This window comes from Corapipo altera, unplaced genomic scaffold, assembly GCF_003945725.1.
Source record: "Corapipo altera isolate COAL_440 unplaced genomic scaffold, ASM394572v1 61287, whole genome shotgun sequence".
Classification (NCBI taxonomy): Eukaryota; Metazoa; Chordata; class Aves; order Passeriformes; family Pipridae; genus Corapipo; species Corapipo altera.
The window spans coordinates 519,738-545,575 of record NW_020885033.1 but is presented as its reverse complement, the minus strand read 5'-3'; the positions used below and the strand labels follow the sequence as shown (position 1 = coordinate 545,575).

The 25,838-nt window shown below is 43.0% G+C and overlaps 1 protein-coding gene across 1 annotated transcript in view; it reads right to left on the bottom strand.

The window, feature by feature from the left end:
- Nucleotides 1-25,838, bottom strand: part of LOC113959316 (E3 ubiquitin-protein ligase UHRF2-like) — a 124,713-nt gene that overhangs the window by 72,425 nt on the left and 26,450 nt on the right. Inside the window, exon 3 of the mRNA XM_027668244.1 lies at nucleotides 4,426-4,644. Within this exon, the coding sequence (XP_027524045.1) occupies nucleotides 4,426-4,644 (219 nt within the window). The remainder of the gene's footprint in view (nucleotides 1-4,425; nucleotides 4,645-25,838) is intronic.

Below are 25,838 nucleotides of genomic sequence, written 5' to 3'. Positions count from 1 at the left end.
TGGATTAAAGATTCTACCTGCACCCCACCTTTGTGTCTGGGATCCGTACCGTGTCGCGGCCCCATTCCCCTCCCCCGCTCGGACCGCGGTAAGTATAGCTTCTAGGAGGATCTGTTCCATGATCTTCCCAGGAACAGAGGTGAGGCTGACAGGTTGGTAGTTCCCAGGGTCCTCTTTTCTACATTTTTAAAAGATGGTGTCATGGTTTAGGAATGGTATTCTCCAATTTAGTAGTCCCACTAAAGCTCCTTGCTCCCCCTCCAGTTGAAAGCACAAAAGGCAAAGGTCACGAGTTAAGAACAATTTACTGGAAATAGCAATGAGATAAGAAAACAAACATTAACAGCAACAATATTAATAACAGAAGGTATAAGACAAAGAAACGATTTACATATAAAATAAAACAATACTGGACCATTTCGCCCACCATGCTTTCTCCCACCAGAAGGAATGCCCTTCTTCTTGGCAACAAGAAAGACTCCCTTTCTCCAACCCCTGGAAATGACGTAAGGTGGTATTGAATAACCTCCTAGACATGCCCACAGCCACGTCCCCTCAGCTACTGCAAAAAAAACCCAACTCTGTCCTGACCAAAACTAGGACAGATGGGTACAATGTTTCTCCTTTTCCAGTCACCTGGGATTTCACCTGACTGCCATAACTTTTCAAATATCATGGAGAATTGCTTGGCAACTACATCAGCCAATTCCCTCAGGACCCTGGGATACACCTCATTGGGTCCCATAGACTTATATACATTCAGGTTCTTCAGGTGGTCATGAACCTGATCTTCTCTTACAGTGGGAGGGACTTTGCTCCCCCAATCCCCATCCTGCTGTCCATCCACTAATATGACCTTCACATATTAAATGCATTGCAGTATATACATATATCATGGACGAAACATATGAACAGTCAAACAGTGAAGCAGGCATCCAGAAAGGTTGTGCAGTCTCCATTCTTGGAGGTTTTCAAGGCCAGACTGAATAAAGCCCTGAGTAATCTGGTCTGACATCATAAATGACTCTGCTTTGAGAAATTGGATCAGAGACCTCTTGAGGCTCTTTCCAACCTGAATTATCCTTGATGATCTCAAGATCTATGGATTGGTTGATTTCTTTTAAAAAAATACTTCTCCCTTGCTAAGTTTGTGGTTAATAATTCAAACCTATTCATCATCTTGTTTTAGATTTGAGAGTGTTTTTTCTTAAATGACAATTGTCTCCAAAATTAATTTATATACTTCCTCTACATTTTGAATCACAGGAAGCCATAACACTGAAATATTTAATCTAAATCACTCATGTTAATCTAGATTTAAAAGCAATATTCAAAGTAAATTTGCATATGCTTGCAAAAGCTACTAACTCAACATCTTTTGCATTTAAAAAATACAACTATTTCTGGTATGTAAGCAATATATTAAATTGCCACTCATCATAAAAATATTCTTCCATTCTCTACATTAGAAATGTTAATAAAAATTCAATAGTCCTCCATTCTTATAATAAAAAGCATTCTAAAATTTGAATAGTTAAAATAATTTTAAGGAAAATATTTTTAGAATTACGATACTCTTTTTTTGTAGTGAAATTTAGGAGGTGCCACCATTAAGGCAAACTTCTTAGTTAAAAAGAAATGGTCACTTCAAGTTACACTGTAACATCAGTTTCACTCTTGGTAACACATGCATCCCTGTGTCTCTGTCCTCCTACAGATTTGGAGACAACAGACTGAATACAACTGCCTCAGTTCCTTTGTGAATATGATATGGTAATAATGGGACTCTGTGTCCAAGTGGCAAAGAAAGCTATCAATGGAAGAGAAGACTAACAGTGAATTCTTCAAGGAGAGTGTAAAGATTGCAATCTTTAAGATGGGGAAAATAAGAAATGTCACAGTCTATTTAAAGTTGACATCTGGATTTCTGCAAAAAATTGCTGAATGTAGGAAGAGCTATACCCAATTTCCTAAAATTAAACAGATGTACTGGATTTGGCTGTGATGGATTGAATTTTCCTCATAGAAGTCCACATGGTGCTGTGATTTGGAATTCTGACTAAAAGTTTTGATAACACACCAGTGTTTTGGCTACTGTTGAGCAGTGTTTATATACAGTGTCAAGGCTTTATCTTTTCCCTACTCTACATAGATAGATTGGCTACCAATTGCATTTTCGATGTAGCCCCTATGGCAAAGGAAGACCTATAGGGATGTCCCACAGAGGCCCAGCAGCACCCACTATTCAAAAAGGATCATGATCCACTCAGAGTCCATTTATTGCCAATAGACACTTGCTTTACAGGTGCAACATCCAGGTATTATGAGGTAGTTTCTGCTATGCCCATTCTGTTATCATCCCATCTCCCTAAAGATGCAGCTATACTTACAGGCAAACCCTCTTGTGTCCATGTAGTTAAAAATTCCCCTAAGCCTATGCAAAAAGGCCCTGACCTATAACACCCTGAAGCATGGAAAGACTATTTAGCCCTGGGCATTCCTGAAAAGGCAATCCTCATTTTGGTAGCAAGGGGTGGAAAAGTGTGCAAACCCTATATCGGGAATGGGAGCAAAACTTTTTTAGGGCCTGTTCTGTTCAATATTTTTATCAATGAGTTGGATGCAGAAGTTGAATACACCATTAGCAAGTTTGCTGATGATACCAAACTGGGAGGTGTTGTTGACTCTCTGAAGGGACAAGAGGACTTGAAGAGGGATCTAGATAGATTGGAACATTGGGCTATGATTAATAGAATGAAAGTTTGAATGCTGGATTTTGCACCTAGGATGCCAGACACAAGTAGAGTTTGGAAGAGGAGTGGTTGGAGAGCAACCCTGCAGAAAGGGACTGGGGGTACTGGTTGACAACAGGCTCAGTATGAGTCAGCAGTGTGCCCTGGCAACCAAGAGGGCAAAACACATCCTGGGGTGCATTGAACATAGTATAACCAACCACTCAAAAAATGTGACTATCCTGCTCTATTTAACAATGGTGCAGCCTCACCTTGAGTACTGTGTGCATTTCTGGACCTCTCAACGGAAGAAGGTTGTTAAAGTACTCAAATATGTTCAGAGGAGGGCAAGAAATCTGGGTAAAGGACTGGAAGGCATGTCTTTTGAGGAGCAGTTAAGGTCTCTGGGTTTGTCTAGTTTGGAGAAAAGAAGACTGAGGGGTGACCTCATTGGTCTCTTCTCCCTGGTATCTAGTGACAAAACACGTGAATAATTCAAAGCTGCATCAGGGGAGGTTCAAACTTGACATTAGGAAACATTTCTTTACTAAGAGGGTGGTCAAACACTGGAACAGGCTTCCTAGAGAGGTGGTAGATGTCCCAAGCTTGTCAGTGTTGAAGAGGCATTTGGAGATTTCCCTTAGTAATACACTTTAACTTTTGATCAACCCTGAATTGGCTAGGCAGTTGTACTACATGATTGCTGTAGGTCCCTTACAACTGTTCTGTTCTGTTGTATTGTATTGTATTGTATTCTATTCTATTCTATTCATAGAATCATAGGATCAGCCAGGTTGGAAGGGACTTCCTTCCAGCCCTTTATGTGGATGGGGGTGACATTCGCCAACTTCCAATTATCTGGGACCTCCTCAGTGAGCCAAGACTGTTGGTAGATGATGGAGAGTGGTTTGGCGAGCTCTTCCACCAGCTCCGTCATCACCCTTGAGTGGATCCCATCTGGTCCCACAGACTTGTGGGGATCCAAGTGGCTCAGCAGGTTGCTAACTCTTTCCTCCTGGATTACAAGGGGGCTATCCAGATTCTTATCTCTTTCTACAAGTTCCAGAAACCAGTTGTCCTCATGGCAACCTGTCTTACTGTTGAAAACTGAGACAAAGAAGGTGTTAAATACCTCAGCCTTTTCCTCATCTTTGATAACTATATTCCCGCCCATGTCCAGTAAAGAATGGAGGTTTTCCTTGTCCCTCCTTTTGCTATTGATGTATCTGTAGAAGGACTTTTTGTTATCCTTCACGGAGGTGACGAGATTCAGTTCAAGTTGTACCTTCGTCTCTAATTTTCTTTCTACATGACCTAACTATATTCCTAAACTCTTCATGAGTAGGTAACCCTTTTTTCCACAATTGGTAAACTCTCTTTTTTACCCCAATTTCCTTCAAAATCTCCCTGTTCAACCAGACCGGTCGTCTTCCCCGCCAGCTTCCCTTTTGGCACACTGGGACAGCCTGTTCCTGTGCTTTCAAGACTTGCTTCTTGAAGCACATTCATCCCTTCTGGACCCCTTTGTTTTCAAGGGTTGTTTCCCAGGGTACACTCTGAACTAGTCTTCTGAATAGTCTGAAATCTGCCCTGCGGAAGAATAATGAGTAGCAAACAAACCTAAAAGTTTTATGTTTTGTTTATTTGTTTAAGAATGTAAATAAACTTCCCATTTTAGCCAAAGAAATCTTACCCCAGCAGAATTTTAGCATGAACCTCTTTGTTAGTCCTTGAAATTTCTCTGAGAGAGGTAATTTCTGCATCAAACCAGAATCCTCTTTCTTCTGGAGCCTCAACATTGTAGTTAACCATCACTACATCACCCACTTTTAGTTCACTCCACTTCAGAATGGTTCTTGCTCGTGGTCGAAGATTTTTAGTGTCCATTTCTACTATGCCATTCTCTGGATACCTTGAAAGTCAAAACCAAACAAAAGTGACAGTTAGCACTCCCAAAGTAGTAAGAAGTAAGTTAAAGACAATATTTTTCAAAATAACTTTTGGGAGTGTTATTGTTTAACTCTATTTAAAAATTTTATCTAGTATACTTTTTCTAAATTTTATATTAGTTCAAATGCAGAGTAGTGACTTGACTAATCTCCTTGCAGAAAAAGCATCCAGCAATCCAAAGGAAAAAGGATTTCTTTTTATAAGTTCAAGTTTCCACAAAGGCATAGATCAGATTTGTTCTCAGTAAAGTCAAAGGATTCAATTAAACCAACAGTGAAAAAGCAACAAAGATTAAAACTTGAATCTTCAAAACTTCTATATTCTAGTTTAACTTGGCCTTCGTACATTTGTTACATCTCCACCAATTTCAATAACAAAACGAAATTTAAAAAAAACAACCTAAAAACACAGCATGTATAAAAAAAATCTCGTGATGAAGATTGAACAAGTCCACAGTCCATTTAACAATGTTTTTAAAAATGGTTAATTGCAGAAACACACAACCAAAATCAGGACTAGTTCTAAGACTTTCTAATAGACATGGCAGCTAATAGTTTGGAAGTGTTTTCTCTCTTCAGTTATGAAATTAAAACCCTATTATGTTAAATCAGAGAAACATTACTTCAGGATTCTCTCAATGAGATACAGTAATGTTTACAAAATTATAATAAATAAAAAATAGGCAGAAAGAAAAAGTTCACTGAAAGACTTTTAAGGCATTTTGGGTTCTTTGGCAGTTTGTTGGGTTTTTTTTAAAACTAGAAATCTGATTATCCCTCCCCTTTCGACTATATTATGAATAATTTCTGGTGAACTCTATTCCTCTTTAAAGTTGAGAGGTATTCATTTAGAACAATTAAAATAGAACTATTTGAATAGGATTTTTGAAGTGCCAATTCTGCTTAACAACATAGACTTAAATTCTCCGTAAAGACATTTTGCAGGGAATGTAGAGGTTGCATAGTCTCTCTGGTGCTGAAAAACTGCACAATGTGGACACTGATAATAACCACAAGAAAAGGAAAAGATAGAAATTTAACCTCTTAAACTAAACCAGGTTAATTAGAATATAACAGAATGGAATGGAATGGAAAAAAACAGAACAGTTCAGTTGGAAGGGACTTACAGCGATCATCTAGTTCAACTGTCTGGCTTTGAACTATTCCCATGTGTCTTCTCACTGGATACCAGGGAGAAGAGATCAACAACTCCATCTCCACTTCCCCTCCTCAGGAAGTTGTAGAGAACAATGAGGTTACCCCTCAGTCTTCTTTTCTCCAAACTAGACAAACACAGAGCCCTTAGCTGCTCCTCATAGGACATGCCTTCCAGTCCTTTCACTAGCTTTGCCCTCTTGGCTGCCAGGGCACACTGCTGACTCATACTGAGCCTGCTGTCAACCAGCACCCCCAGATCCCTTTCTGCAGGGCTGCTCTCCAGCTCTTCCAAACTCTACTTGTGACTGGCATTATTCCATCCTAGGTGCAGAATCCAGCATTCGAACTTTCAATCCATTAATCATAGCCCAATGCTCCAATCTATCTGAAGGTCTCTTCAAGGCCTCTTGTCCCTTCAGAGAGTCAACAGCATCTCCCAGTTTGGTATCATCAGCACGCTTGCTAATGGTGTATTCAACTTCTGCATATAGATCACTGACAAAAAATATTGAACAGAACTGGCTCTAGAAGTGAACCCTGAAAAACGCTGCTGGTGACCAGTCACCATCCAGATGTAGCCCCTTTGAGACCTGCCCTTTAGCTAGTTCTTCACCCAGCACACTGTGAACCTGTTCATCTCATAGGTGGACAACTTGTCCAGAAGGATTCTGTGAGAGACAGTATCAAAAGTCTTACTAAAATCCAGAAAAGAACTACATCCAATGCTTTCCCTTCATCCATTAAGTGAGTGGCATTATGGTAGAAGGCTAGAGACAGAGGCGTGACTCTATGTAATAGAAGGGATAGAATGTATGGAGATCACAGTTGGCAACGGCACAGTTGGGACCATCTGGTTAAGAATCAAGGGGCAAACAAATAATGCAGATGTCATCGTGGGAGTCTACTATAGACCTCCCCGACAGAATGATGATGCCAACAAATTATTCTTTGAGGAACTAAGGGACACTTCCAAGTCAACTGCCCTTGTCCTTAAGGACTTCAACTTGCCAGAAATAAACTGGGAGCATCACACAGCTGGTACAACCCAGGCCAGAAGATTCCTAAAAAACCTGGATGACAGCTTCATGGAACAGGTCATAAGAAGTCAACTCAGAAAGACGCTCTCCTTGATCTACTGCTTGTCAACAGAGTGGATCTTGTGAGCAAAGTGGAGATTGGTTTAAAATCTCTGTTGACAAGAGGAAAAGTGCCAGTAAAACCTCAACTTTGGACATGAGGAGAGCAGACTTCAGGTTGCTCAGGGAATCAGTAAGTAAGGTCCCCTGGGAAAATGTTTTTGCAGGTGCTGGGGTCCATCAGTGTGGGAAGCCAAAGACCTGAGGAGTACAACATGTGGAAATTGGAACAAGCAACAAAGAAAACTGTGAACCACCAGAAAAAACTACCTTTTCTACCTCCTAATGAGCACAACAGTTGTGTGGACTTAGGGTTGAAGTTTGGGTTATATGAAGATGTGTTTTCTGTCCTCTGATGTACCCTTTTCATCAATTTTGTAAAAATCCCTCATGTTCTCTCTCCCTTATTTGTGCCCTTGTTGCTGATTGGTTCTCAGTTGGTGCCATGCACCATTCCCTTATGTGGGCATTCCATATATGGTTGTCACCACCCAGTCGTAGTTGAAACCCTCCCCTTTTTTCCTTATACGTCTCTGTTTAGCATACTCCTCCCATGTTCCACCCCTTCTTCCAGAGAGTTCCCTCGAAACCCTATATAAGTCCGTGCTCCCCTGTTAATAAAGGATCACTCTGTTCCACCCTAACTCTGTGGTTGGACCCTTTGTCCCCTGGGCTGCAACACATCAGTGCCAGTCAATTTCAAACATCACGTCCTAAGGGCAAAGGAGCAGGTAATTCCCAAATATCAGAAATCAAGTAGGCAAGGCAGAAGGCCAGCTTGGCTGAGCAGGAATCTTCTCTTGGAGATAAGGCAAAAATGGAATGTGTGTGCCCAGGGGAAGCAAGGTCAAGGGACATGGGAAGAATTCAGAGATGCTACTTACCAGTGTAGGGAGAAAATTTGTGTGACCAAAGATCAACTGGAGTTGAAACTGGGAAGAAATGTGGGGGACAATAAAAAGATTTTTTTTCAAATATATTAATGGCAATAGACAGTATAAAGATATCATCAACCCCATTACAGGATAAGAATGGTCACCTCACAAACAGGGACAGAGACAAGGCAGAGGTGTTTAATGCTTTCTTTGCCTCTGTTATCAACATGGATGATGGACCAAGGGGGGTGGGGTCTCAGTGCCCTGAGTTGGAGGACCATGACGGCAAGAACAATCAACTCCCAGTTGACCCTGAAATTGTGTGGGATCTGCTGCTAGAGCCAGATCCATACAAATGTATGGGGTCTGATGGGATTCATCCCAGAATCCTCAAAGAGGTGGCTGATGTCATTGCAAAGCTTCCTCGATGATTTTTGAGCAGTCTTGGGAATCCGGATAGGTCCTAGTTGACTGGAAGCTGGAGAACATTGTCCTGATTTTCAAGAAGGGCAAGGAGGACCCTAGAAACTACAGACCTGCCAGTCTCACTTTAATGCCTGGTAAAGTTATGGAGAAAATTATTCTGGGAAGTATTGGAAAACACCTGAAAGACAACTCTGTCATCGATCACAGCCAGAATGGCTTCATGAGAAGAAAGTCCTGCTTATTAAACCTGATTTCCTTCTATGCCAAGGTAACCCACCTAGCTGATCAAGGGAAGTCAGTTGATGTAATCTTTTTGGATTTCAGTAAAGCTTTTGATACTGTCTCTCACAGGATCCTTCTGGACAAAATGTCCAGCACACAGCTGGAAAAACACGTAGTGCAATGGATGAGCAAATGGTTAACGGGTCGAGCACAGAGGGTAATAGTGAATGGGGTAACATCAGGCTGGCGACCTGTAACTAGTGGGGTTCCACAGGGCTCCATCTTAGGCCCTGTGCTCTTCAACATCTTCATAAATGACTTGGACGCAGGGAAGGATAAAGGGATACTAAGTGGGTTTGCAGATGATGCAAAACTGGGAGGAGCTGTCGACCCCCTCGAAGGCAGGGAGACCCTGCAGGGAGACCCTGCAGAGAGACCTGGACAAATTAGAGGACTGAGCAATCACCAACCATATGAAGTTCAACAAGGGAAAGTGCCAGATTCTGCACCTGGGATGAGGCAGCCCTGGATGTATGTACAGACTGGGGAATGAGATGCTGGAAAGCAGCGCTGCAGAAAGGGACCTGGGGGTCCTGGTTGACAACAAGTTGAACATGAGTCAGCAGTGTGCCCTGGCAGCCAGGAGGGCCAACCATGTCCTGGGAGGCATCAGGCAAAGCATTGCCAGCTGGTCGAGGGAGGAGATTGTCCCTCTCTGCACTAGTGTGGCCTCGCCTTGAATATTGTGTGCAGTTTTCGGCACTACAATATAGGAAAGTTATTAAGCTACTAGAGAGCATCCAAAGGAGGGCAATGAAAATAGTGTGAAGGGCCTTGAGGGTAAGCTGTACGAGGAGTGACTGAGGTTACTTGATCTGTTCAGCCTGGAGGAACTGAGGGGAGACCTCATTGCAGTCTACGACTTCCTTGTGAGGGGAAGCGGAGGGGCACACTGTGGTGACCAGTAACAGGATCCAAGGGAACGGCCTAAAGTTGTGTCAGGGGAGGTTTAGGTTAGATATTAGGAAAAGATTCTTCACCCAGAAGGTGGTTGGGCACTGAAACAGGCTCCCCAGGGAAGTGGTCACAGCACCAAACCTGCCAGAGTTCAAGAAGCATTTGTATGATACTCTCAGGCACATGGTGTGACTCTTGGGGATAGTCCTGTGCAGGGCTAAGAGTTGGACTCGATGATCCTTGTGGGTCCCTTCCAACTCAGCATATTCTGTGAAACAGGGCTTTCCCTTTGTGAACCCATGTTGACTGTGCCTGATGATGGCATTCTTCTTTAAATGCCTTTCAATAGCAGCCAGTATGATCTTCTCCATAATTTTTCCACGTACTGAGGTTAGACTAATATGTCTGTAGTTTGCTGGGTCTTCCTTCACACCCTTCTAAGTAAGAATACCATTAGCCAGATCCTGGTCAGCTTCAGTCCCCAATCTCCCCAGACATTTGGCAGATGATTGAGAGAGTTCCTGTTATAACATCTGCTAGCTCCTTCAGTATTCTGGGATGAATCCCATCAGATGCTGTGGACTTGTGAACGTTCAGCTGAAACAACCGGTCCCTTACAATTTCAGTATACACAAATGGAAAATCATTGTTCCTGAAGTCATGGTCCTCCGACTAAGGGGACCTGGCAACCCAAGGTCTATCAGTATTATTAAAGGCTGAGGCAAAAAGAAATCTCTGCTTTTCCTTCATCCCTATTAGTCAGATGGCCATCTCCAACAAGTATCAGTCCAATGTTTTCTTTAGACCTCCTCTTGCTACTGATGTACTTTAAAAAAAGCCCTTCTTGTTATCTGACACAACACTGCCCAGTTTCAACTATAATTGAGATTGAGCGTTTTATGTCTTCTCCCTGCATGTATGAACCACAACTCCGTAATCATCCTGTGAAGACTGACCTTGCTTCCAGAGATCATACAATTTTTCCTTCCTCTTGAGCTCCATGAGGAGTTGCCTGCTCAGCCCACCTGGTCTTCTGCCCCACTTGCCTGACTTTTGACACAATGGGATTGCCTGCTTCTGTGCTTTTAAAAGGTGGTCCCTAAATTCTGACCAGCACTTGTGTACCCCTAAGCCCTCAAAAGCAGATTTCCATGAGTGGTGGTACATTCTCCCCTCTCCTTGGGCTCCTCTACAATCTCAGGAATTCCCATAAGGCTTTGTCCTTTAAGTAATGAGTTGAGCAGTTGTACTGGAGCCTGGCCTGTGCCTATTGAGCCACAGTTCAGTACTCTCAGAGGACTGTAGTGGAGGCAGGAACCCAAAGCGCATTTGAGGACACTATGGCTGAGATAGGGACTCAAAACACAAGAAATACAGTAATTGCCCCAGTAGTTAAAAAGAAAGAATAGATAAAGTGAGCTACAGGTCCATATCATTGATTAGAAAGGAAGGAAGAAGAAGAAACAGGACAATCAGGAGAGGAGGGGGCAGATCAAGAAGCTGGTCCTTCAACAAAGAAATTGAAAGCAGTGAAACAAATCAAACAGAAAACCAAAATTACCTGGTCCTTGACCTCATCAGAACTTCAAGACTTGCAGAAAGATTACAGCTGCCAACCAGGTGAGCAGATTTCTACCTGTCTGCTTTGATGCTGGGATAATGGGGCCATAAGTCAGAAATTAGGAAGTCATGAAGCCCAACAGCTGTGATCCCTTGCTAGAGATCAGAAAATTGAAAGAGAAATTGGAAAAGAAGGAGCAATTTGCAATCTCTGGAGACTACTCCTCTCAAGCGTGAGGGCAAGATATCCATGTAAGAAAGATCTAGTGAACTTCCCAGGAAAGTGGACCACTGCAGATGAAGGTATCCAGTACTTGAGAGAATTAGCAGTGCTGGAAATTATTTATAGTAATCTAAGAAGTGATAACAGCCTTAAAGATCCAGAGGATGTCCCTTGCACAATGGCCAGGTGGAGGAAGATGATTCAAAGCACCCCTGCATCATATCGCAATAGCTTGGTAGCAATGTATTACCTGCAAATGGATACACCAACTGTAGAGATGGTGTCCTCCTGACTCCAAAATGTAGAAGAAACTCTGGGTACTTCCACATCCCTATGAGTCAGTACCTCAGATGTCAGGGACAGCCCAAGAGATTGGTCCTCTCCTGCCCCAGACAGAGGGGAAAGGAAGCCCCAAGCGCAGGCCACGTGGTGAACTCTGGTTCTTTCTGTGTGACCAGTGGGAAGACATGAGGAAGTGGGATGGTGAACCCACCTTTAAGCTGGAAGCCCACGTATGTGAACTGAGAGGGAAGAGAGCTGTTAAGAAGGGGTCACCCAAGAAGGCTGTCAGTGTAGTTGCCACAGAGACACAAGAAGCCTATTAGCGATCTCCCAGATATAAAAGTACTGAAATCAACTCCTTCGATCCTGGTGAGGGGATATCTGGTCTGGCATTGCAAAGGTCCAATGGTGAATACTCTGACCAGGAACAGGAATAGAGGGTCCCTGCCTTCAACCAGGAGGAGGAAAGGGATGACCAGGCATACTGGACTGTGTGGATTCGATGGCCTGGCACATCAGACACTAATGCACAATGCACACTGATGCCTTCAAGGCACAGAAGTTCAGAACCAGTAGTTGTCTGTACTAAAGGCTGAAGTGAGTTTAACAGGGGATAAGTGGGAAAAGCACCCCATTGTGACTGGTCCAGAGGCCCCTTATATCCTTGGCATTGACTACCTCAGGAGGGGTTACTTCAAGGATCCACGGGGTACAGATTGGCTTTTGGTGTACCTACTGTGACTACAGAGAAGATCAAACAATTATCTACCCTGCCTGGCCTCTCAGAAGATCCCTTCATTGTGGGATTGCTGCAAGTTGAAAACCAACAAGCGCCAATTGCTACCAGGACAGTGCACCAGTGGCAATATCGCAACAACTGAGACTCCGTAATTCCAATCCATAAGCTAATTCGTCGACTGGAGAAACAAGAAGTGATCACCAGGACCCGCTCACCCTTTAACAGCCCCATATGGCCAGTGCAAAAGTCTAATGGAGAACAGAGGCTGACGGTGTACTATCGTGACCTGAATGAAGTCATGCCGCCTCTGAGTGCTGCTGTGCCAGACATGTTGGAACTTCAATATGAACTCGAGTCAAAGGCAGCCAAGTGGTGCCACAACCGACATCACTAATGTGTTTTTCTCAATCCTTCTGGCAACAGAGTGCAGGTCACAGTTTGCCTTCACTTGGAGGGGTGTCCAGCATACCTGGAATCGACTGCCCCAGGAGAGGAAACACAGCCCGACCATCTGCCATGGACTGATCCAGACTGCATTGGAACAGTGTACGGTAAAGGGACCTGCACGGGAGATCCAGTTCTTGGGAATAAAATGGCAGGGTGGATGCTGTCATGTGCCCATGGATATGGTGAACAAAATAGCAACTATATCTCCACCAGCTAACAAGAAGGAAATACAAGCTTTCCTAGGCCTTCTGGGGTTCTGGAGGATGCGCATTCCAGGTTATAGTCAGCTTGTGAACCCCCTCTATCAAGTGACCCAGAAGAATCAGTTCCAGTGGGGCCTTGAGCAACAACAAGCCTTTGAGCAGGTCAAACAGGAAATAGCTCATGCAGTAGCTCTTGGGCCTGTTCAGACAGGACCGACTGTGCAAAATAACCTCTACACAGCAGCTGGGGAGCATGGTCTCACCTGGAGCCTCTGGCAAAGAACATCAGGAGAAACCCAAGATTGACCATTAGGGTTATGGAACCAGGGGTTATCAAGGATCAGAAACCACTACACGCCAACTGAAAAGGAGATATTAGTAGCCTATGAGGGGGTTCGAGCTGCCTCAGAAGTTGTTGGGACAGAAGCATGTCTCCTCTTGGCACCACAATTACCCGTGCTGCACTGGATGTTCAAACGAAACATCCCCTCAATACATCACACAACCAGTGCTACATGGAATAAGTGGGTAGCATTGATGACACAATGAGCCCGAATGAGAAAACCCAATTGCCCAGGAATTCTGGAAGAGATTATGGACTGGACAGAAGGCAGAAATTTTGGAACATTGCCTGAGAAGGTGACTTGTGCCCAAGAAGCACCACTATATGACGAGTTACCAGAAAATGAAAGAAGCTCTGCTCTGTTTACTGATGGATCCTGTCATGTGGTAGGACACCATCAGAGGTAGAAAGCTGCTGTGTGGAGTCCCACACAATGAATCGTTGAGGTTCCTGAAGGAGAGGGTGACTCAAGCCAATTTGCAGAAGTGAAAACCATCCAACTAGCCCTAAAGATTGACAAACGAGAAACGTGGCCTGTGCTATACCTCTATACTGACTCCTGGATGGTGGCTAATGCCCTGTGGGGGTGACTACAGCAATGGAAGGAGACCAACTGGCAATGCAGGGGTAAACCCATCTGGGCTGCTGCATTGTGGCAGAACATTGCTTCACAGGTAGAAAATATGGCTCTGAAGGTGCATCATGTAGATGCTCACATGCCCAAAAGTCGTGCCACTGAAGAACATCAGAACAATGAGCAGGTGGATAAGGCTACCAAGATTGGAATAGCCCAGGTAGACTTGGACTTGGAGCGGAAGGGGGAGTTATTTATAGCCCAATGGGCCCATGAAACATCAGGACATCTAGGAAGAGATGCAACATACAGATGGGCTCATGATCGAGGGGTGGACCTGATCATGGAGGTCATCACACAGGTTATTCATGAATGTGAAACATGTGCGGCAATTAAGTGAGCCATGCAAGTAAAATCTCCCTGGAATAGAGGGTGGTGGCTGGATTTCCAATATGGTGAGGCCTGGCAAATTGACTACATTGGACCACTGCCAAGGTAAGAGCTACATACTCACCGTGGTGGAGACAACGACTGGCTGACTGGAAACCTATCCTGTAAACTAGGTTGCTACTCGAAACACCATCTTAGGCCTTAAGAGACACATTCTGTGGTGACATGGGACCCCAGAGAGAATTGAATCAGACAATGAGACTCATTTCCGAAATAACATTATAAACTCTTGGGCAAAGAAGCATGGCATTGTGTGGATATATCACATCCCGTATTACCCACAAACCTCTGGAAAGATTTAGAGATATAATGGACTGCTGAAGATGTTGTTAAGTTTTAGGTAATGGGACATGGAAGCACTGGGCTGCAAATTTAGCTGAAGCCACTTGGCTGGTCACTTGATCTGCTAATTGCCCTTGTCCTGCCCAAGCAAAACCCCTACATACTGTGGGAGGAGATAAGGTCCCCATATTACACATTGGGAAGTGTCTGGGGAAGTCTGTATGAATTTCTCCTCCTATAGGAATAGGAAAATCCCATTTGTGGGATTGTCTTTGCTCAAGGACCAGGGTGTACTTGGTGGGTAATGCAGAAGGATGGGGAGACCTGGTGTGTGCCTGAAGGCGATTTGACCTTGGGGGAAAAATAATCTGTGGTGTAAGTTGTATGTTGCAGGAAGTAAAGTAGCAGGAATGACATGAACAGACAAAGAATGAATTTTGCGAAGAGCAAGGAGAGTGCGACGACGACCCAAGTCGGGCCAGTGTCAGTGCCCAACAATCGATTGTGCTGCTTCTCCTGTCCTGAGTACCCATCCTGATAGAATAGAGCACAAGTCATGGCCTGTTTTTGAATATCTGGAGGGGTGGAGGAATCCCATGAAATGGGAAAATAATATCTATTTATGAAAGGACGGGGCGTAGTAGTTAATGAAAAGGTATAAATCTGTATGTTGGGTATAAAGATGGTTTAAGGATGTAGTTTAAGTTGTATGTGTTGGTAAGAAGGGATTTCAGTAATGAGGAACAAATGCAATGGAATAGTCAGAAGATATATAAATTATATGGGATCTGAGTATGATGCAAGTGGTATGGAATAAGGGGTAGAGATTGTATTGAGTCTGGCTGGGATGGAGTTCATTTCCCCATAGTAGCCCTCAGAGTGCTTTGCTTTGCATTGGTAGCTAGAAAGGTGTTGATAACACACCAGTGTTTTGCCTGTGGCTGAGCAGCGCTGGTACAGCATCAGTGCTGTCTCTCAACATTCTTAACATCAAGGGGCTGGAGGTGGGCAAGATCCTGGAAGGGGACACAAGTAGGTCAGCTGACCCAAACTAAGCAAAGGGATATTTCAGACCATATGACGTCAACTCACATATAAAAGCTAAGGAAAGGAGGAGGAAGGGGGGGGCATTCGTTATTTACAATGTTTGCCTTCTGGAGCAACCACTACGTGTGCTGAAGCCCTGCTTCACAGGAAGTGGTCGGACATCGCTTGCTAAAGGGAAGTAGAGAATAAACCAATTTTTTCCCTCTTTGCTTGTGTGTGCGTAGACTTTGTCTTTTGCTTTAGTAAACTGCCTTATCTCAACCTATGAGTTGTTTTCCATCTTATTCTCTCCCCTCTGTCCAGCTGGTAAGGGGAGTGATAGAGCAGCTTGGTGGGCACCTGGCATCCAGCCGAAGTCAACCCACCACAACAGTGAAGCATCCCTTGACCATACCAGAAACTGTTGCATGCCTAAGGTGGGGGCAGCACTGTCCATACCAGGAACTTCTGTTGCCTGAGCAAAGAGGGGAATGAGAGAGAATCAGTCATGTCCTGACAGCCTTGGAACATTTCTTACTTGAATCATAGCCCAAGTGGAAAGGTACCATTATTACTGAACTTTTGAAAAATTTCAGTAATTACTGACTTGGATTATGACCAGAACGGAAATTGACTAGTGACTAAAGTATCTTGTCACCCTATAAACAGCAGTTCTATATGAATCCCTTTGAGCTCTCCTGGACCGCAGTAGGCTGTGTCCCTCTGAGTGGACCCTCTCTCAGAGCTCACAAACTGTCAAGTTCGCAATACCCAGAGTCAAAAGCTGACGATGGGGGTTAGACTGATATCCCCACTCCTCAAGGCTCACCCCTCACCCATTGAGAAATGCAAAGGCATTTGACATATTTCACTGAACTCTCATTTTTGACAGATACCTTTGTATGTATAGAGAGATATACATGCATCTCTGTCTGTGTGTGTGCATGTGTGAATTGATTCAAATACCCTCTAGCAAGTATAGTATGAATGTTGCCATCTTGGATCTATAATTGTCATTGTTGCAATTGTAGAAAAGCCTTTTGAATCACTTTGTAAATGTTAAATTAGTCAATGATTAAGTGCTGCTAAAATCCTCTAGACATAAACCATTGACCAAGTTTGAGACTAAGTTGGACTCAGCTGCACCCAGGCTCTATCAGGATTTTAGGAAGCAAGGGGGTCCACTATGAACCTCGTAACTCAATGTGAGGATCTCCCTTACCCTTTTGCATCCCTGGTCTCTGTGCAAATTATTTTAAATTGATTCTAATCTGATGTTCCTTTGTATGCTTCATCCATGTAGTAAGTAATAGAGTGAACCTTGCCATTGAAGTGTATTAAGTTGAGTTTTCACAAATTTATACTAAACCTGCTTTTGATAATACCTTTGACAGCGATTCTTTAATCAGCCTAAACCACTCATTCATGACAAATTGCCGTAGTCAACAAGATGGCAAGTGATATCACTGATTACTTACAAAAGTATGGAATAATTCTAAATTTAAAATTCTCATAAGAATGGGTTCATGATAACTGTCATGATTGGAAAGCTGTGTAGCAACAGCTAAATGTGGCCAGAGGCCATATAAAGAATGAAAAAGACAAAGGCATTATTTGTAAAATGTTAGGCACCTGCCTAGAAGCTGCTTGTCAATTTAAAAAGAATAAGGAACAAGGAAGAAATAGAGGGCAGGAAAGTAGTTGAGTTATAACCGTCTTTGAAAACTGAGCAGCTGCAAAATCAGTTACAGGAAGGACAGGAGAAAAAACCCCACAAAACCAAAACATTGCAAGAAAAGGTTGATACGATGCTTATGCAGGTTCCCAATCCCCCAGTATTGTACAGATTAGAAAATTAATTGCATCCCCTAAAGAACGGGATGGAAACATATGGGGTGAGCCCTGTGATAATGCACCAAGGGAAAGTGATTCTTTATCTCCTTCAAATCCTCCTTATATGATTCCAGACCCATTATAAAAACAGCGGAAGCTACTGGACCTCAAGAGAAGGGCTGTAGAAGGTACACACCAAGGGGTATCCTGTGGTTTTACCTGTGGAACCATGGAGAGGACATGAGGAAGTGGATGGAAAATCTAACTTAGAAGCACAGGTACATGAACTGAAGGGAAAAACAATCACAAATGGGGGTTCTTCCAGGAAAGTTGGTGCTCCAGTCTTCAGTGGGTAGTTTCCCAGGCTGAGTGTAAGGGCAGATCTTACTCCTGGAATTAAAATCCATTTCTACAAGAAGTAAGTGGAGAATCCTATGACCAGGACTAGAGGGACCTTACCTGCAGCCAGGTGGAGGAGAAGGAAAACTGGGTTTACTGGACTGTGTGGATTTGATGACCTGGCACAGCAGCCCCACAGGAGTATAAGGCTCTAGCAGATAATGGTGCACAGTGTACCCTAATGCCATCAAGCTATGCAGGGGTAGAACTCATTTGTATTTCTGGAGTGACAGGGGATCCCAACAGCTGACTGCATTGGAGGCTGAGATTAGCCTGACTGGGAATGAGGGGCAAAAGCACACCATTGGGACTGGCCCAAAGGCTCTGTGCATCCTTGGAATAGATTATCTCTGGATAGTGATGCCTCAGAGCTTTTTTTGGATTTTTTAATTTTTATAGATTTTATAAGTAGATGCGTAGTGAATGTAGATTTTAATGTAACTGTATTATATCCCTTACCCTGTAGCATAATGTTTACACATACCCAACCTTACTACTCCATCTCATATCAATCCCTCTAAAATTCCGTTAGCGTGTTTAGTCTACTTTTCAAAGTAGAATTGTAGAAAAACACCTTAAGGCCTGGACCAGAAGATATCACACAGACACAGCGACCTTCAAGCCTAGAACTTTGGAGGAACTCCAAGGACTGTACGTGCTGTGAAGAAGATGAAAATGAGGAAGAAGGGGTCCCAAACGCCCCCAGACCCAATTCCCAAAGGGGCATGTTGGGGGGCAGAACCGGGGGTGGACAAATTGGGATTGGATGGATCTTATTATAAAATCATAGAACCACTGTCTGAGGGTGCACGGGTGGTATGTATTCCTCTAGGCGTACGGACTCATTAAAGGACCTGCTCTCTTTATCTTATCTTCTACACTAAATTGGCCTGGAGTCTTTTTCTCTGTGGTCTTTTAGGTAACACAGGGTATTTCAAGGACCCAAAAGGGTACCAATGGGGTTTCAGTATAGCTGCCCTGGAGACAACGGAAATTAAGACGTTACCTAGCTTGCCCAGTGGAGTTGTGGGGTTACTGAAGGTTGAAGAACAAGAGTTGCTGATTGCTACCACAGCATTTCAGCAGCGGCAATATCACACTAAATGAGACGTCTTGTAAAGAACTGATAGAAGCAGAGCATGCTTCATTTGTCTTTGTTCAAACTTCAAGAAGCAAATTGTTTTGACTGTTTCAGCAGCACCTGCATGCGGTGCATGTGAGATGTGCTGTTGTTACGTAGTTAACACCTGCTGTAAGGCAGGATGCCTCCAACCCTATATAAGCAAGTGTTGGGGGGGGGGGGGGGGGCATGCAGCGGGAAGATGAAAGGCAGGAAACCTAGCCCCCCATGAACCCTGCAGGGACACATTGCAGTCCCCACACTCACAGAGCGGGTGGGGGAATTCCCCACACTTGTAGAGCAGCTGCAGGAATTCTGACATTCCGGAGATCATAAACGCACCGAACCCAGAAGAGGTCAGGGCTGAGCCACGCAGACTAAGTGTGAAACACTGGATAAGTAAAAGTATTTTATTGTGGGGTCAGAACCAACTTGTGTGTGTATGTGGGGAAGAGCCAGGCCTGCAGCCCTGGAACTCACATGGCAGCACCAGAACTCACATGGTAGGGCTAGAGCCCACATGGAGTAGCTGTCAGTCAAAAGGGCAGCCTGGTACCCCACCCACACCATGCCCCCTGGAACACCTAACTCTGATTGGCTACACCGCCCCTCACTCCCACATGGGAGGCACTGAGTGGTCAGTGTCAGGGGTCCCGCCTGGGAGGAGTGGCCACAGGTGGCCAAAGCACATAAATGCAGCAGCATAGGGTTTCCAGTTCCTCTTTCTTCTCTGGAGCCTGTTGTCATTGTGAAGGACTCTTGGTGGTAGCTATTTTTTCTTTTATTCTAATCCCTTTCTTTACTCCTTCTCTCTTTTCTCTGTCTGTCTTTACTCCTGTTTCTTCTTTTAATCTCTTTTCTTTCTTTACTCTTTTCCTGATCTCTTTTGGGGGAACTTAAAACCACTGGGTTGGATTCTGCTAAGTTGTGTGGGTTGGCATGTGCTGGGTCAGTGCTTTGTGGAATGCTCTACTTGGTTGTATGTTACCCCTTTTAAACTTTTGCCAAAATCCTTATTTCCTCCTAAAATTAAAAGTATCTCCTGAGAAACATGTGCTGCGTTCTCTTTTTAGGCTATATCAAGGTATTAAGAACCAAAGGCTCTGCAAAAGTTCACTGGGCATAACTTTTGTGGTCTTGCATAGTTTTAAAGTAATATTCCCAGTTAAGCTTGTGGCCTCGGGACTGGGGTCTTACACTAAGGTGGGAAACCCTGCCCCCACACACACAGCCAGCATGTGCCCCAGGCACATATACACCAGTGTCCGCACACGAGCTGCGCCCCAGCACTGCCTGCGCAGCACTGTGACCAGCCCGGCTGAACCCAGGATTCACCATGGGGTTAAGACACACTGTGAGAACTCAGAGACAGGAGAATGACCCGATGGAGATCCCCCCCATCACCAAGGATGAAATCCAGTGCTGAGTTCATGGTGGTGCTAAACTCTTTCCTGTGCTTCCTGTAATTATTCTTAGCTTTTCCCACTTTTCTCTATTTTTTCTTCTTTCTCTGCCTCTCTTATAGGTAATAAAGTCAAATTATCATTTTGGATACCAACATTTGACCTCATTTGTGTCTTAATCTCTTTCGGGTGTATTCAAACTTAAATTCCTCTCTGCATTTATGCATGGAGGCACACTTTCACCTCTTTGTACCTAAATGTATTGGAACATCTTTTTGGCGTCATGTTTACAGGATACCCTAAAAGCAAGAGTGTTGATTCCAAGACGATAACTGCGCATTTTAATGATCGACCTTTTTGTAATAAAGAAATGAAGTAAGGTACCTTTATGATTGTTTATCTACTGCAAGTGAAGTAAGGTGCATGCTGTTATTGTTTGCTTGATGAAAAAGTATAATGCAAGGTGCCCCTCAAAAGCAAGGTGTATTAGGAAGTGTTTAAAAAAAGGTGCCTCCTGAGGGGTGAGGAGTGGGACACTGGAAGTAACTTAAACAAGGTGCCCCTCGGGAAGACCACTCCTGTGTGTTTGTTGTAAAATGGAAAGTGATTCTCAATCTCTCATTAGTCTTTTGGATGAATTTGGCACTAAGCCATCCCCTCCAAGCATGGAATGGGCACAAGAAAATTGGTGTAATATCCAAGCAATTGTTGATTGAATCTCCATCCTGTGGGGCAGGGTGAGAACCAAAAAAGGGAAAGGAAAACCTATTGTATGCGTAGTTTTGGGTGCGGCTATAATAACTGATATTAAAAATAAAGAGGAACAACTGTAAAGTTGAAAATGAGACTATTGCATTGCTGCAAGATCTAATTAAAGCCTTTCAGTCACAACTGGAGGAGGAGAGGGCTACTGCCCATATCCTCCAGGAGGAACTGAAAAATGATAGGGCTAATGCCCATGTACTCCAGGAGGAGCTGCACACAAGATTAATGAGAGAAAGGGACAAGGAGTCAGAACTGGGGCTACCTAAAGAAACAACAACGTACTCCTTCTCTATCTTTGCATAATCAACTTGAGAAGTCGCCAGTCTTGCTACGTCCCCTGATTAAAACAGAATACACGTATGAGGGTTCAGAAGATGAGACACCTCAAATAACCACAAAAGAAATCCAGTATATGGCTACTGAATTGGCTAAATTAAAAAATGAATATAGCTGAACCCCTAAAGAATCTGAGGCTGTGTTTGGAGAATCTCTCTTACTGGGGGTGACCAAATTTTATTATAAGAGAAAGAGGCCAATGGATACTGGGGACCAGGGGTCTTCCTAACCACAGGAGACAACATGCTCCCTGGTCTCTTACCCAGAGAGCAGGTTATTGGGCAAGCAGATTTAATTCCCTGGAAAGGGGAGATCCCCTGGGAATTGTGGGGACAATAGACCAAATTGTGGAAAGTGTGCAAAAAGCCACCTGTTTACAAATGATGCATGATTGAGAGTTAAAACCACGTCATGAATCCACTATGATGATGCCTGTAGACCCTAAAAGAATGACTCCCCATATTAGAGGTCTCCCTGAATCTATGAAACCCATGGGCATCCAGCTAAAAGGATGAATAGTGAGCCTCAAAAGAGGAAAGAGTTATAACCACCTTGGAGGCAGCTGTAACCCCCAACCATAACTGCGGGGAATGTAAGATTTGGACCTGGGGAGAGGTGGCACAAGAGTTAATTATGGAAGAAAATATGGTCCAATATCCTCAAATACAATTGATCCTGAAGCCAGGTAAAACCTGGAAAGCAAATATAGTATAACAATACGAGAATTAGAGAGTTAAACTCAAAGTGCAGGCTTTAAGCAAAAGCATAGAGAACTTAGTGTTGAGAAACAGCGGAGGCAATAAATTCACTAAAAATACAGGATGCACTGACATGAAGGAACATAAGCAAGAGTACACAGGAGAATGCAGACATAAAAGGACATATGGAAGGGAAGCAGAGAGAGATAAGGGAAAGGAGATGAACCGAGATTCAGGTACTCTTGCCAGACACCAGAAATCACTGCCAAATGCACAGGGAAACTATCCAAATTAGAGAAAGTTCAAGAGTTTATGATGAAGATGATGAAAGGATATGGGGTCATGAGGCCGAAGAACAGGAACGACCCTCCCAGATACTCCCCAAATTGAAGACCACACCCCTAACTCCACCTAAACTTCACCTGTTATGAATATTAAAAATGTATGTTGCAATATCATGAATATTTATATTGTATGATGCAATTGCTTGGCGAAATTTGTATAAAAGGACCAACTGTGAGTTGCTGGAACAAAGCAGTTTTGTCCAGGAAGACCTGACTGCTTCCCTACTGTTGTAATAAAATACCTCCAGCTTAAAGGCTACAAACTTTGAGCAGTTTCTCCATCCGTGCCTTTTTGGGGGCATAAAATTGGCATCATTTTGGCGAGCCAGCCAGGAGTGAGGACTCCCTGGATCATGACCCACGGGGCCCAGGGACACTCTGGGGGCCCCTGACTGGATTTCTGTCGGCAGAGTCTCCCGGACCCCTTGGCTCTATGCACCAGCGGATACGAACCTCCTGCTCCAAATTAAGAGGTATTTATACTTTTGTATTTTAATTTAGAAGGAAAAGCGCTTTGCTTGGCGGGGGGTAGGACGCTACCACTTGAGGGGAAGTCGGGGTACGCCTCGGCATTAACCCCAACTGCAGGTTAGAGTCCTGCCAGGAGGACCCCAAAGGGGGTCTCCAATTGAGTTAAAGTCCCGACACAGCAGAAAAAAAAAAAAAAAAAGAGGTTCTATTACTTGTGGCATTCTGATTGCTATTTGTATTGTTTTGTTTGCCTTCTGTGTATCATAGACTATTTTGTAAAATGTTGTGTGTGTCATAGACTATTTTGCTAAACTATTTTGCTAAATGTTTAGAGTTCTATATGGGAAGTTATTCACCTTTTGTGCTTTTGTGTATTGTCTGGCAATATGTTTCTTAAAAATGCTTTTGCTTTGTGTTGTCTCATCCGCTTTCTGTTTTGTGTGGAATATTGTCCAGTAATGTATTTAAAGTTGCATCTGACTTAAAGATTTGGGAGACTAATGGTCCTTAACTTTCCCTTCTAAGCTGTCTCAAGATTTGAGAGTGTTTCCTTCTGATTTTCTTGAGACAAGGGGCTCTAGGACCCAGAGAAGCCTCTAGTCCTACTGAAGAATTCCTGGAATGAGGTAGTTAGAGATAATGTACTGTGAAGTTTCTTTGTAATGTTTCATTTTTATATGCTGCTTTTTTTATAAGCTGTTCTGGTCTGTGTTAAAATTGTAGTTTGTTTGATTGTTTACAGGAGATAACCTTGGTAATCCCGAACAAGCAACAGAAACTATACCACACCATTTGAAACTTAAAAGTGCGGTGATAATTAAGGCTTGGAAAAGACCAAGGGAATGAATGTTATTGCCAAGATTTACTCAGATTAAGTATATTCTGCTCTTAAGTGGTAATGCAATAGAAAACTTAAAAAAACCCCAAAAAAAAAACCCAAAAAAAAAAAAACCCAAAACTTAAAAGTGTGCAAATGTGTGTGTGTGTGAGTGTCTGAGATGCAGCATCACCGTGAAGCGATTGCAGAGCTAGAAACAGATAAAGCAGCTGGATGTTGTATGTATGAAGTGCTGAGACAAAATAAAAGATATTTCAAGACAGTGGAATAGATTAAGAAAAATGTGAGCTTGCTGTGATAATGTGTAATCTAAGAAAATTTATAAGAAAATCAATTTAGAGAAGAGATGAACTAGAGTACAACCCCCTAGTGATTTAAAATATTTGCAACTGGAAATCAGTTTAGGAACACGACCCCTGGATCAACTGGTATATTACTGACGCTCAGTTAGAAGATCTGAGGAGAATCTTTCCTTGAAAGATTAATATTTGTCAGCAGTAACCAGTACATTATAGATAGATATTCTGTGCATGGCGCGGTAGGACAGGTTGAGAGATCCCAGATAAGTGCATAATTAAGCCCCTATAATAATAATGGGAGGCCAACAAAGTAAAGAAAGCAGCCTGCTACAATCAGGAAGGGAGGAGAAAGAGAGCACCCTGCAGAAGTCAAAAAGGGATGAAAAAAAAAGTAGTTTGCCAGAATCAGAAAGGAATAGAATAGAAAGTAGCCTGCAAAAGTCAGAAAGATATAGAGAAGAAAGTAACCCTCAGAAACCAGGAAGGGATGAAAGGAAAAAGGACAAAAAGCATAAAGATAGAATAGATACCGAAAGCTTAGAGAACGATCAGGAAGAAGGGATTGGCTATTCATATTGTACCAGGACTGCTGAATGGAAAACCAAGGACAAGGAGGGAGAGAAAGCAAAAATAATTAACTGGGCAGCTCTTTATAATGTTAGACAAGGACGAGATGAGATGCCTTCGGAATTCTTAGACAGACTTAGAGCTGCTATGAGATGATATACACCTTTCTATCCTGCGTCAAAAGCAGGCAAACAACAATTACTAGTGTTATTGATGGGACAGAGTAACCCAGATATTAGAAAGAAACTGCAAAAACTCAAGCATCCTGAAGACAAAGACTTAGAGACATTAATGAATGATGCTTGGAAGGTATACAACAATAGGGAGAGAGAAGAGAAAAAGAAAAAGGATGAGAAAGTTGCTAAAGTTGTAGTGGTAGCAGTGGCAGCCCAAAGCTCAAGGTTCCCGGAGATAAATACTAGAGGTAGAGGTCGTGGTTACCCTGCAAGGGGAAGAGGAGGTTTCCTTTCCCAACAAACCAGAATAAAGTCAAAACCGTGTTCCTATTGCTTGCAAATAGGTCACTGAAAATGAGACCGTCTTAAATTAAATAGGAAGTCTAAGAGTGCCCTATCAGAGCAGTGACTGAGGAGGACCAGTGAGTCGTTCCCTAGCAGACCCACTAGTTAAAATGGAGCTAGGGGAGGGTGAAAAAGAATTAAGAGTTTTTAATCAACACAGGAGTTATATTTTAGTTTTGAATCAGGAACTAATGCCAAAAGTGACAAATTTGTACAAGTTGTGGGAGCGACAGGCCAACCAGAAAAAGCCTATTTTCTAAAACCTCTTAAGCATAAAATTGAGAAACAAATAGAAGATTATAAATTTTTATCTACCCAATTCTCCAAGGTCTCTACTAGGTAAGGATTTATTTGTCGAATAATTCAACAAAAATAAACTTGAATTCCAAGTAAACGAGGAACAATTGATAATAGCTTTGAGCCTGACTATCAGTTGTATAAAACCAGTAATCAGAAAACAATACCCACTGAAGTTAAAAGATAAGAAAGGGAATTGAACTGATAATAGATAAATTTTTAGAATGAGAGTTACTAGTAGTATGTGAATCAGATTTCAACACACCAATTTTGCCAGTCAAAGAAACCAAATGAAACTTATAGACTAGTTCAAGACCTAAGAACTATAAATGAGATTACGAAAACCTTACACCCAGTAGTAGG